This window comes from Alnus glutinosa, chromosome 5 (assembly GCF_958979055.1).
Source record: "Alnus glutinosa chromosome 5, dhAlnGlut1.1, whole genome shotgun sequence".
Classification (NCBI taxonomy): Eukaryota; Viridiplantae; Streptophyta; class Magnoliopsida; order Fagales; family Betulaceae; genus Alnus; species Alnus glutinosa.
In genome coordinates, this window is record NC_084890.1 from 2,047,945 (window position 1) to 2,060,844 (window position 12,900).

Below are 12,900 nucleotides of genomic sequence, written 5' to 3' on the forward strand. Positions count from 1 at the left end.
ATGAGCTTATAATTAACTCTCTTACAAACTGCTTTATTCACGTTAACGTTGGGCTTAATATTACCGTTTGTCTTTTTGCATGCTTTATAAGGGTTAGTTGCTGTTCTTTGATCACCATTTTAAATTATTGAAACATTAATACCCTACACCATAATATTTATCTGCTGCAAGCATGGGAGGATGGGTTGATATAATAACCTCATTACAGTTCATGGCGCTTCTTCTTTGTGTGAATTTCGTGGCTTCTATTGCAGAAGAGCGAGAAATATACTTGGTCTTAATGGAAGGGCAACCGGTTGCATTCCACAGACGTCATCCACCTCGTGAAGATGGGAGAAGAGTTGTGCAGCCAAACAGGTTTGGATTAAAAACTTGTGGTAAGACCAAAGAAAAAAAGCATGGAGCGCCCACGAGGGTCGACTCGTTTAGTTAATTAAAACTATTAGATTTTGAGTCCTCATTCAACCGATGGATCGTGTATCCAGAATTTACTCGAAGAGAACAAATATATATATATATAAGCATTTTAGTTCTCGTTTTGTTCTTAAGAAAAAAAAAAATCAAATGCATATATACCTTATTTTTGTGGTACTTAATTAAGTACTGATCAACCCTATTGTTCTTTGCATGGATGGATAGTGAAGTAGACAAGGTCCATGCAGAGCAGTTGGAGGATTCTCATGACCAACTTCTAGAGAGCACTCTGGAGACTGGAAGTTACAACAGGCTCCATAGCTTCAAACATATCTTTAATGGCTTTTCTGTACACACCACCCCTTCCCAGGTCCTCTCTCCCACTTGTTTAAATTTGCTTTTATATATATATATCTTCCCTATAAGAAGCAGAAAAAGGGTTCTTGAAAAAGTTCCCGGACATGATAATTTCAGGCTAGAAAACTCAAAGCTGCTCCAGGAGTAAAGCTGATAGAGAGAGATAGAGGAGCCAAATTGATGACAACATACACTCCTAAGTTCCTAGGCTTACCAGAAGTATGGACACAGGAAGGAGGAGACAAAAATGAAGGCGAAGGGATTGTGATTGGTTTCGTGGACACAGGCATCAACCCTCTTCACCCAAGCTTCGCTTATGATCCCATGAAGCCTTTTGAGTCGAATATTTCTCACTTTTCTGGAGCTTGTGAGACCGGTCCTCGATTCCCAGCCACTTCTTGCAACGGGAAGATAGTTTCAGCAAGGTTCTTCTCAGCCGGGGCTGAAGCAGTTGCAACTCTCAATACATCAGTAGATTTTCTCTCACCCTTTGATGCAGTTGGACATGGCAGGTAAGCCATGACCATGCTTTTGATATATATATATATTACTTGGTCTAATTAATGACTGATTATATATAATACTGGCGGTTAGTTTCTTAAAAAGGTTTAATCATTTGGATTAATTAGTCATGTTATGAGTTTAGGAGTCTATTAATTTGGCCTGCGATTTTACACGTGAAAAAAGTGTTTTTAAACAAAATTGTGAAAAGTGTCTCGTTTAAGAGTGTGTTTTTAAAAAAATAACAGTTTAAAACTATGAAAACATTTACGTTTTCAAATAGCAGGTAATAAGGTGGTGCGTTTTTAAAAACACACGATTTTAAAAATCAAACCGTAATTTTACAAAATGCTTCTCTACATTTTTAAAAATCGCGTTTTCAAATCGCATGTTTTGAAGCTGCAAACCTAGACGGACCCTAAAATGCAAGCTCGTATCTTGTTGTGCATATCGTTGCAAGTATATAGACTGGTAGATAATATCACGAAAGTGGCAGTCCAAAGGTTCAACTGTGGATGTAATTCAACATGCTCATTGTTAAATTATCACTTATTTTAAAAGTTTAAACTAATGGATTAATAAGTAAGACTCAACACGTAAAATATTCAATTGAAATAGGAAGTGAATTACATAAACATGGTTCGAAGTTAGAACATTTGCTTTGATACTATATTAAATCATCACTTATACCAAAAATTGAAGTTGATGTAAAAGGGTCATTTTTTTTATAAAAAAAAAATGAATAATAAAATTGTTAATTTAATCATCTAATTAATATATTTTATCACTTAATTAGTATCAAACGATCGATGGTGATGCTTAGAAATTTAAATTTTGCTATATACTTCATATAGAGGTGATAATTATCTATATATAGATTTGTTATATTGACTAGCTAGAATAATCGATATGCTTTTTGCTTAGTCACGTGGCATCAACTGCTGCGGGAAATGCTGTAGTTCCAGTTGTCGCGGATGGCTTCTTTTATGGGCAAGCTAGTGGAATGGCACCACGCGCACGGTATTTTCTCTATTGTCTATTTTCTATGAATTCAATTAAGTTTATGATAATATATAGGAGGATCTCCAGTAATTATATATGTTTGTAATTTGGGGTGTTAATTGTGAGAGGTTTCTCGATATATAGAATTGACCTATCCAAACGGATTGTCTATACGTCCACCCATCCTATGATGGAGATTACAAGCAGGGTTCCACAAATTATCCTATTTCTCTAAAAATTCTTAAGTACTTCTCTTTTTCTTATCTAATTTCTTCTTCCATTACTGATATGATTGATCATATCATGCCCATCGCGAGCAGTTTGGGATGGATTTGTATGCGTTGACATCTCTTTATTTTCATGCAGGATTGCTGTTTATAAGGCTGTCTATCCAACTGTGGGAACTTTAGCAGATGTCATATCAGCAATTGATCAAGTAAGACTGATTCCCAGTTCAAACAGACATAGTGTTGATAGAGAGTAGAGTAGTAGAGTACTACAGCTTTTTACTACAAATTTGATGTGACAATCTGTAATTAATTGCTGGCAAAATGATGAAGCATTTTAACTCCTTGTTCTTCAAAACTGTGTCTGTTTATAAATATATATGCCAAAACTAGCATTCTTTTAAGTGCATGAGTGAAAGTTTCATTAATATTTCCGAGTATGTATGTATATATATAGACAGCATTCTCATTGATGAATATGTTGGTGTTCTGATATTAATTATCTCAGGCAACGCGAGACGGAGTGGATATATTATCACTCTCTGTTGGACCAGATGAACCACCAGAAGATACACTCACCTTCTTAAACCTGTTTGATATTGCCATGTTGTTTGCACGACGAGCTGGAGTTTTTGTGGTGCAAGCAGCAGGCAATCATGGCCCGGACCCTTCTACTGTACTGTCTTATAGCCCTTGGGCAGTCGGTGTAGCTGCTTCCGGCACAGACAGAAGTTTCCCTGCTTCTCTTATCCTTGGAAATGGTGAAAAAGTTGGTGGTGTGGGATTATCAGGTTATTTTCAGTTTCCAAAAATAAATAAATTCTATCTTGATTTCTAATTTTTAAACGTGATTTAAAAATAGCGATTTTAAAATGTTCAATTTGAAAATATAGTTAAATGTTTAATAAAATTACGTTTTAGCCTTTAAAATCGTATGTTTTTAAAAATGCACATTTGCCTATGATTTAAAAACCAAATTTTTTTACGTTTCAAGTCGCAATTTTTTTAAAAAAATACCCTCGATTTGGTTTTAAAATCATATTTTTAGTTTGCGAAATCGTTGTGCCAAGCAGGTAAAAAATAGTGATTTTAAAACATGCATTTTGAAAACACAATTTTTAAAATTGCAATTGAACGTTTGGTAAAATCGCAGTTTAACTTTTAAAATAGTGCGTTATTAAAAATGCTCCGATTTCCCATTGATTTGAAAACGTAGTATTTTCTTCGTTTTCATACCGCAAATTTGTTTAATCGCATTTCCAAACGATTCACATTCTACGATCTAGTTTAAAATCACATTTTTAGCCTGAAAAATTGCACTTCCAAACGCACTCTAAAATTTTAATGGAATTGATATTATATTTCTTCACGTAGGACCGACCTTTGGAAATGGGTTATTTCTCTATAAGCTGGTTTTGGCCAAGGATGCAGTTAAGATAAATGGGACATTTCCAAGGACTCCACAGTATATTGAAGAGTGCCAATATCCAGAAGCATTGGACCCCAATGCAGTGCAAGGCAGTGTTGTCATCTGCACCTTCTCTGCCGGCTTCTTCAACCAGACCTCTACTCTCACCGCCATCATCGATACTGCAAGAACTCTGGGGTTCATGGGTTTTCTTCTACTTGCAAACCCAACCTACGGTGATTATATTGCAGAACCCATTCCCTTTCCTATTCCGGCCATTATGATCCCCTCAGTTGCTGATGCTAAGGTAAAACGTGCGATTTGAAAACGCGATTTTTAAAAACGTTGTTAAGCGTTCGGTAAAATCACAATTTGACCTTTAAAATCGTACATTTTTAAAAACGCTTTCCTTACCTATATTTTCAAATCACAATTTTTTTAAAAACATACTCTCAAACAATAAATTTTCTAGAATTTGGTTTAAATCTGTGAAATCTAAGTCATTGTGCTTAAGCAGCACTTTCGAAATCTTAAAGAATACATGATGGTTTTATTTATGTAGATTATATCACAATACTATGAGCAACAAACAAACAGGGATGAGAGAGGATTTGTGACCAAATTTTGTGCTAGAGCGGCTATAGGAGATGGAAGAGTTGCTTCTTTCAAGGGGGAAGGGCCTATTGTTAGCAGATTCTCTGCAAGAGGACCAGATTTCATTGACACTAACAAAAATCCTGCTGACGTTCTTAAGCCTGATATTCTTGCTCCAGGGCACCAAGTTTGGGCAGCTTGGAGCCCCATTAGCTCCTTAGATCCAATATTAAAGGGTAAGTCTGAATGCTGACATTTATTGCATCTTTTATGTTATTATGATCATGGATTATTGGCTAATTATGCAGCAACAACGGTGCATGGTGGTTCTTGCTTGCTTTCTTTTCCAATTTTTCCCCTTTTTCTTAATTTTCTTTTGATAATTTAGACAAATTTCACTGGTGGTTTAGGATACAATTTTGCACTACTGTCTGGTACCAGCATGGCAGCACCTCATATTGCAGGAATAGCGGCGCTCATCAAACAATGTAATCCTCTCTGGACTCCATCAATGATAGCATCTGCAATCTCAACCACAGCCACCAAGTATGACAGTAAAGGAGAACTGATAATGGCAGAAGGAAATAATATCGGCAGCTTGTCTCCCTCCACTCCTTTCGATTTTGGTGCCGGCCTTGTCAGTCCTACTCGCGCCATGGATCCCGGTCTGGTGTTCTTTTCAGGTAAAAATTTTACCTTTATTACATGTGAAATCATCACGTATCCTAAAAGTTTAAACTTATAAGAAATACTGAATATAATCATTTTAGGACATAGTCAAGGTTCGAATTCAGAACTTTTGTTCTAATACGATGTTAGATTCAACACTTAGTTCAAAAGCTTAAGCTTATAAAAATTTGTGAATTTAATCATTAATTAATAGTCCTACACTACACTCTAAAACTAGTTATGGAGATTTTTCTTCTTCCATTTGTGATATTTAATCCTGAAGCAGGATATGATGACTACATCAGCTTCTTGTGCTCTTTGCCCAACATTGACCCGGTTACAATCAAGGCCTGTACTGGAGAGTTCTGCAATCACTCACTTAGCCACCCAGCCAACCTGAACCTCCCTTCTGTGACAATATCGGCCCTGGCCGGAACTCGATCAGTGCAACGAACGGTCAAGAATGTAGGACTCAGGCCAGAGACATACTTATGCTCCGTGCTGCCGCCAAATGGGACAATGGTTAGCTTGTATCCATCTTGGTTTAACATAGCTCCACAAGGAACGCAAGATTTGGACATACATATTAACGTGACCAAAGCAATGAATGCCTTCCGCTTTGGTGAAATTGTCCTAACAGGAAGCTTAAATCACATTGTGAGAATACCCATGTCAGTTTTGCCCATTTCAATATCATTATGAGGATTGATGGCTTTATTTCACAGTATCTTGACTATAATTACAATGATATACACCAAATGGGATGCTCGGGACATGCAGAGAAAGACCATACTCTATAATCTGATGCTTTAAAGAGTTAAAATTCTCTCTGTAATTGGAAACTGGTATAATAACATAAGCAGATGAATTCAAATAGTATGCTTATAGTTCTGTCAAAGGTTAGATGACTAAATCGAATCTCATGTCTTATTCTCTGATCTCTCAGTGACAAGCTTTCAAAAACTAATGAATATTGAACAGTTTAGACTATATTTTTGCATAAAGCCTGAATCATAACAAAAGAATGATAAATGATTGTCACATATTACAGTTGGTAATAACGTTCTAGTAATAGTAACCATACTAATCTGTCCTGCACATGCATTCCTTACACCTTGGATACCGGTAAATACTCCTTGCCTTCGGTCTCGTCTGGACATGTTTAGTTTGTCTAACTGCCTTCCTCACTCTCTGCTCAAACACACGCCATTCGATAGTGGAGTTCTTCAAAAATATGTCTGCAAGCCTGCGTTTATTTGGCCTTATTGTTGGCATTTTCCCTCCACCATAGTATATTCGATACCCAGATACTAAAGATGAAAACTGACTCCCTGAATCGGTCATGGCAAATGCATCTGTAGCAGTGCACCCTATGAAGTCCAGCGCAGCTAACTGCAGAAGAAGTAAGCTCATTATTCTTCAAGAAACTCCTAAGAACGAAAAACATTAAAAGACTTTTTTTTTTCTCACGATGATGAAAAAAAAAATTAAAATTGTTCTGTATAGTACATAAGATGGACAAGAACTTGACAATGTTCATAATGTTCATATTGGGCCTAACCCAATATTAGAAGAGAAGCCTACTAAATAGCTTTCCAACTTAAAGCTATGGTAAAAGCTATGATGGCTTTCCATATGAAAAATAAATAGATATAGAATCATTTTCTATGACAGTCATGGTTTGTGAGGTATTTAGCCATTTTAGAGTGAATTTATCATTTAGGTCTTCTCAAGTATGATTAAAGTTTCTACAAACTGCTGATGACATTCATAGCAGATCTATCGAGTTGCTGTTGTCATATCTCATACATCAATTATAACCTGCTTGTGATTAATTTTAAAAAAATAATAATTTTTTTTAAAAAAAAAAAAAAAAAAAACCTCTATCTTAACAAAGGTATGAATTTTCTTCAGGAGTACTGCTTCAAAAATCCCTAAGAGCCACCCTTTCTCCCCGTTTACATTTTCTTGAGAAAGAGATGATATCAAAACATTAGCTAGTGTGCAATAAAAAAGAGATGATATCAAAGAATCATGCTCCTTTGATCCCATAATGAGCGTCCTATTTGATCAAATACAAAGATTACGAAAAGACATTAAATGCAAGAACAACTTGCACTTTTCATAGTTTTTTTTTTCTTCACAATTACGCTTATTCTATGCTTTGACAATTGAACAATGGAGATTCATTTTAAGACACAACAAAAATGAAACGAGGAAATTCATTTATGGGTGGAGGGGATTATAACTTTATTGAACATACACTACCAAGCGCAAGTTACTGAATTAGGCATGTAATCACACTCAAGCTGGAGAACGACAATAATAAAAGCATCATTATTACCTGAGATGAAAAATTCACAAATGGTTCAAGTTCGGTTGATGAAAGCAGCTTCTCTTTAGTAACCAAATTAGGATACAAGCTGGTCAAAGCAGCCAATCTCGACTGACCTCCATATATTTGTGAACCTGCCACGAATATATGTGTCTTACGTTTGAAACCAAGAGCAGCAAGCATAAGTATTGCTTCCTCCGGTGTTAAAGGACATAGGCCTTCTGACCTGAGTTCCGCAGGAGAAGGTAACCTGCAAAGATTTAAAATTTTTGATTAGATCATAAAAAAGAGTTGAAGAAAGACAAATGCTGTCCTTTTCACTTTACTTTTTTCCTTTTCTTTTTAAGGGTTTTCTTTGATTAGTAAAATTATGTATTTAAAATGTAGATGGAAACTCCACAAATATTGAAACTATCTGCTGAATAGAATCGCAAATTAACAGCAAAATAAGCTCACCTAATAATATTGGCAAGCACAATTACATACATGAAATAAATAGAAAGCACAAATGATGTGGCACATACTTTGTGGTCTTCTTGAGAAGTGTCAATGCAGGGAAATGGATTTCCCGAAATTCTTCCAACTCTTGTCTCTCTTCTTCACCTCCACCAAATTCACATAAAGAATGTGCTACCATGTCAATTTCAAATCTCAGGTGTAAAGCTAGATATCTGGAAGCTTTCTTAGTACGATTGTTGCTCTCCTTCTTAATTGATTCTGCAGATGGACCAATAAGATAATGATCCAGTCGTCCAGGGTGACCTGCATGCTGGCGTAACCTTTGAAGAAGCAAAGCTCCAGTTTCTTGGATTTTGGGAACAAATTGCAGGGCGTGAAAATTACATCTGCATCGAAGCCTCTATATGAAGTTCCCCAATTAGGAAGATCAAAGTAGGAAAGATAGATTGTAACAAACTAAGGAAGACCAAGTAAGGGTGATGTTTCAATAAATATTGCTTATAACCTATCAGAAACTTGTAATATACAGGAGTGTCAAGGGCTAGTGATTTACCTGCAACTGAAATGGTATTGGGTCAAATGCCAAGCGATTCCCAAATCCAACAAAATGGACAACTCTATTTTTAAATAGGATAGGAAGGATCTTCTTCAAGTAGAAACTTGGTTTGGCCTCTTTCATGATGTTTTCATCTGTCACCTAGAATAACATTCCATCGATCACCACAAATAACTCACCATTGGAGTTAATACTTATCAATTACAAACCATTCAGAATCAAATTGGGCGATAAACTTACAACACTACCAACAGCCTCCAAATCCAATGACCGCAGATCCTCAGGAAGTTCCTTCACTATCCGAATATCAGGAGTCAAGTAGTTAATAAAATGCTCCTCCTGATAGATATCGCTGAATTGACTATGAAATTATACAATTTGATATTGTCACTTTTCCATCTAAAGCAAAAATAAGAGGCTTTAAAAGAGTGCACACTGTCTAAAACCAATAGACATATTGAGAAATAACAAACACAATGCATGAAGCAATTCCATTCAAAAAACAGTAACAGTAACAATCACAATACACACACATATAACTAAGGGGCAGTTTATAACATCTCATTTTTCCCCACGCACCTCCCACCCCTAATTTATAAAAATAGGGTAAATTGCATTTTTCGCTACAAACTATAGGGTCATTTGCAATGTTCTTCTAAGCTTTAAATTTGAACAATAAATCCCTTAAACTATGTGATTAGTTGCAATGGCTCCTGATTATTAACATTTCTCTAATTTCTGTCACATTTAATCTTAATTTCCACATGTTTATTATATGATCACAAAAAAAAAATTAAAGAAAAATAAACATGTGATTATGTGATATTTTGATAAACACTTGATTTTTAAGGTAAAGTATAACGGAAACTGGAAAAACCTTAACGCTAAGTGGTTAATTGCTCAAATTTAAAGTTTAGGTAGGACATTACACAACCAAGCTCATGGTTCAGATGGGAAAGATGCATTTTCCCTAAATATAGCCACTTCTATTGTATGATGACTCTGATGCATGCCCCCAACAAAATATAGCAGGAAAAAAAAAAAAAAAAAAAATGACTTCCAGAACCTCGAATGATTTTGAATCTAGCCACTAACTGTAGCCTCTCTTTTTTTTTTTCCAATGGAAGAGCACATTAACCATGGCATAAAGAAACAAACAAATGTATGTAATTACGTGATTGGGAAGAGAGAGAGAGAGAGAGAGAGAGAAGCATTTTCCCTAAATATAGCCACTTCTATTGTATGATGACTCTGATGCATACCCCCAACAAAATATAGCAGGGAAGGAAAAAAAAAAAAAAAAAAAAAGGACTTCCAGAACCTCGGATGATTTTGAATCTAGCCACTAAATGTAGCCTCTCTTTTTTCCAATCGAAGAGCACATTAACCATGGCATAAAGAAACAAACAAACAAATGTATGTAATTACGTGATTGGGAAGAGAGAGAGAGAAGCATGTCACCTCACATCTCTCCATACGCTACTGTACAAAAATCTGGGAACAACAAGAGTTGAATTAAGTAATCGTGCAACCACAACAGCATTGCAAACCTGTTGCAAATCAGAATGAATTCAGATAATAGATAAGAACAAATTAACACTTTGAAAGCTTTTATTCTTTCTCTTTTTTTCTCCTTAAGAGTCAAGGCAGATTCATGAGATTGGGACATGAGTAAAGTTAAAAGCAGAAACTTAAATCACAAGCATTACTTACAGCAATTCGCTGCTGGTTTATCCCACCATTTGCAGTTACCATAATGTATCCATTTTTTCCCTCTATTACAGTATGACAAACAGTGCATTGTGAGAACCAGCTTGAATTATTAATTTACAAATTAGATCCATGTTTTCAATAAGAGAGAGAAAGAGAGAGAGAGAGTCACCACTCGCTTCCCAGTTGCATTGATCAGCACAGGGTCTCCAAGCAGAAGCAGGAACAAAAGGCTCCTGCCACAAATCTTTCGGCTCAGGTTTATTCTGTCCCTGCATGTCATAACACAAAAAATGAAATCAGGCAACAGAACTTGCCCAAAAAAAATATCTGCATTCTTCACTATAGGAACAATAAGTAGAGTCACATGAAGAAATGCAAATACCTCGGCCAAGGCATGGGCAGCCAAAGCCAACATCCTCCCATAAGTACCTTTCTGTGGTCTTTTACCTTTACCATACTTTCTCCATTTCTCCTGCAAAACATTTCAAGCAAAGAAACCAAAAGGAAAAATTTAATAACTTCATAACATCAATTACCCCAATATTTTTTCAAATTTTCAACACACCTTACCACTCCTACCCAAGTAACCCAACCCCGCACTTCTCCTCCTCCCCACCCCCCCCCCCCCCCCCCCCCCCCTTTTCCATAAATATCAACATTGCAATATATTGGGTTTGATCTTAACGGCCTAAAGCCAATAAAAAGTAACAAATTCCAAATTTCAAGTGCTTATTACAATTTTCTCATGTTCCGGCATACTGGGAATAATTACTGAATTATTTTGAAAATAAAAAATAAAAAACAACATATCATTACATACCCGAATCGAAACTGAACCCGAAATTCCCGAAACCCCAGCTTTGGAATCAACCCCTTGATCCTGTAACCGCAAAAGCATGATCCAATTCACCAAGAAAAACAAACCCACCAATCCAATCAGACCCACCAGCCCTTTCACTCGCTTTCTATAATACCACGCCTTGGCTGCCTTCCTCTTCACCTTCAATTGCTGCTTCTGATCCCATCGAAACCCTAACCCTAACTCCTTGAGATCCCAAAACGACGACGCATGGGACCGGTCGGAGCTCGAGAGCCGGCTCGGGCCGAGCCGCGGTGAGTGGCTCGGCGAGCCTTGCCGGCTCCTAGAGGTGGGCGAGCTGGGCCGGGAGTGGAACGAGCTGGCCCGGGCCTTGTTGAGCCCGGTCCGATCCGAAACCCCGATCTCATCAGACTCAGGCGGTTCTTGCTCGTTTGGTTTGCCGTTGGATTCGAGAACGGTGTCTGATAGGTTACTTGAGGCCATGGATCGGGTCCGACCGGGTACCAGAAAAAAGAAAAAGATTTTTCTTTCGGAATGCTTAAAGATCGGCTGGACTGTCGGAGCTGTCTGAATTCCGGCAACGACTCCCGGTTTTTGTTTGTTGTTTTAAAAAAGTCGCAAGTTTGCCGCTTTGCCTTCCCAAATTCAACAGAGCCGTTTAATTAATATTCTTACGCAATAAACCCAAAAAGAATTTTTAGATCGATAACATTTAAGGTTTATGACATATATCTTGCACTTGATTATTTGTTTGAGATTTTTTTTTTTTTTTTTCTTTAGAGATATAAATAACTAATTGATTTTTTTTTTTAAATAAAAACTAAAAGACCTTTTAGTTGAGCGGGATGAGTTTCTTAAAAAAGTTAAAAAGATCTTGATCGATCTTATTGATTAATAATCGTAATTCATGAAGTCTATGGATTTGGCTTTTATCGAGTTTCGATTCGAATTGGATTTGTCTGGATTGAAAAACATGTCTCATAATAATAAAACACATTATAATCTCAACCGATCTAAATTCAACTAAAATTAACTTAAACCAAATCAATAATATTTTACTCACTTCGTTATTCTTGTTCCAATATTTCTTCGATCAATTTATATAATGATAATTACAAATATATATATATATATATATAAAAATTGAAATAATTGCATCATTGATCCTTGTGATTGACCTAAATTATAAACAATTTCATTTGGTATCAACATGAATTCAAAAATCTCTGTAATTGGCTTAATTTACAAATCGATCTTTATAGTCAAATTTCGTTAAAAATTTTGACAGGCCACATAAGCGTCACATCAACGCTAATAAAATGGCGAAACGTGTTCATCTTAATAAATAAATATTAAAAATAAATAAATAAAACTTTTTTAAAATTTAAAATTAAGAAGAAGGAAAAAAAGAAAAAAAGCAAAGGACCCAAATCTTGGAGGTAGCCTTCGGGCCACCCCGAATTGTGTTTCGAGGTGGCCATGCGCTATAGCCCCGGCCACCCCTTTACTTTTAAAAAAAATGTTTTATGTATTAATATATTTATATTTTTTTATTAAGATGGACATATGTCGCCATCTTATTAGCACTGATATGACATTTACATAGCGTTTAACGGAATCTGTCAAAATTTTTAACGAAATTTGATTCCAAATATCGATTTGTAAATTAAGTCAATCACATATATCTCTGAATTAATGTTAATTTCAGAGGAAATGATTTGTAATTTAAGCTAACCATTCAATGATGCAATTATCCATATTATTTCGAATACACGTGACACAGCCTGATCCAAATCGTCCAATGAATCAGAGATGCAGTGTTGCGCTTCACATTTTCTTTCGGAA

General features: G+C 36.0%; 2 protein-coding genes across 2 annotated transcripts; one reads left to right on the top strand and one right to left on the bottom strand.

Moving 5' to 3' along the window:
- Positions 1–172: 172 nt before the first annotated feature.
- Positions 173–6,019, top strand: LOC133868214 (subtilisin-like protease SBT2.4). The gene is made up of 10 exons (XM_062305032.1): positions 173–357; positions 640–784; positions 889–1,283; positions 2,197–2,292; positions 2,641–2,710; positions 3,010–3,292; positions 3,876–4,216; positions 4,472–4,739; positions 4,914–5,186; positions 5,459–6,019. Exons 1-10 carry the CDS (start codon positions 173–175, stop codon positions 5,872–5,874), a joined length of 2,472 nt encoding a protein of 823 aa, XP_062161016.1. The 3' UTR covers positions 5,875–6,019.
- A 107-nt stretch (positions 6,020–6,126) lies between these two features.
- Positions 6,127–11,735, bottom strand: LOC133868379 (O-fucosyltransferase 2-like). Its single transcript, XM_062305267.1, has 10 exons — positions 11,056–11,735; positions 10,618–10,707; positions 10,405–10,504; positions 10,236–10,297; positions 9,984–10,072; positions 8,763–8,883; positions 8,520–8,663; positions 8,032–8,366; positions 7,517–7,757; positions 6,127–6,564 (listed from the first exon to the last, which is right to left on the bottom strand). The coding sequence occupies exons 1-10, from the start codon at positions 11,536–11,538 to the stop codon at positions 6,256–6,258; spliced, it is 1,974 nt and encodes a 657-aa protein (XP_062161251.1). The 5' UTR covers positions 11,539–11,735; the 3' UTR covers positions 6,127–6,255.
- Positions 11,736–12,900: the final 1,165 nt, after the last annotated feature.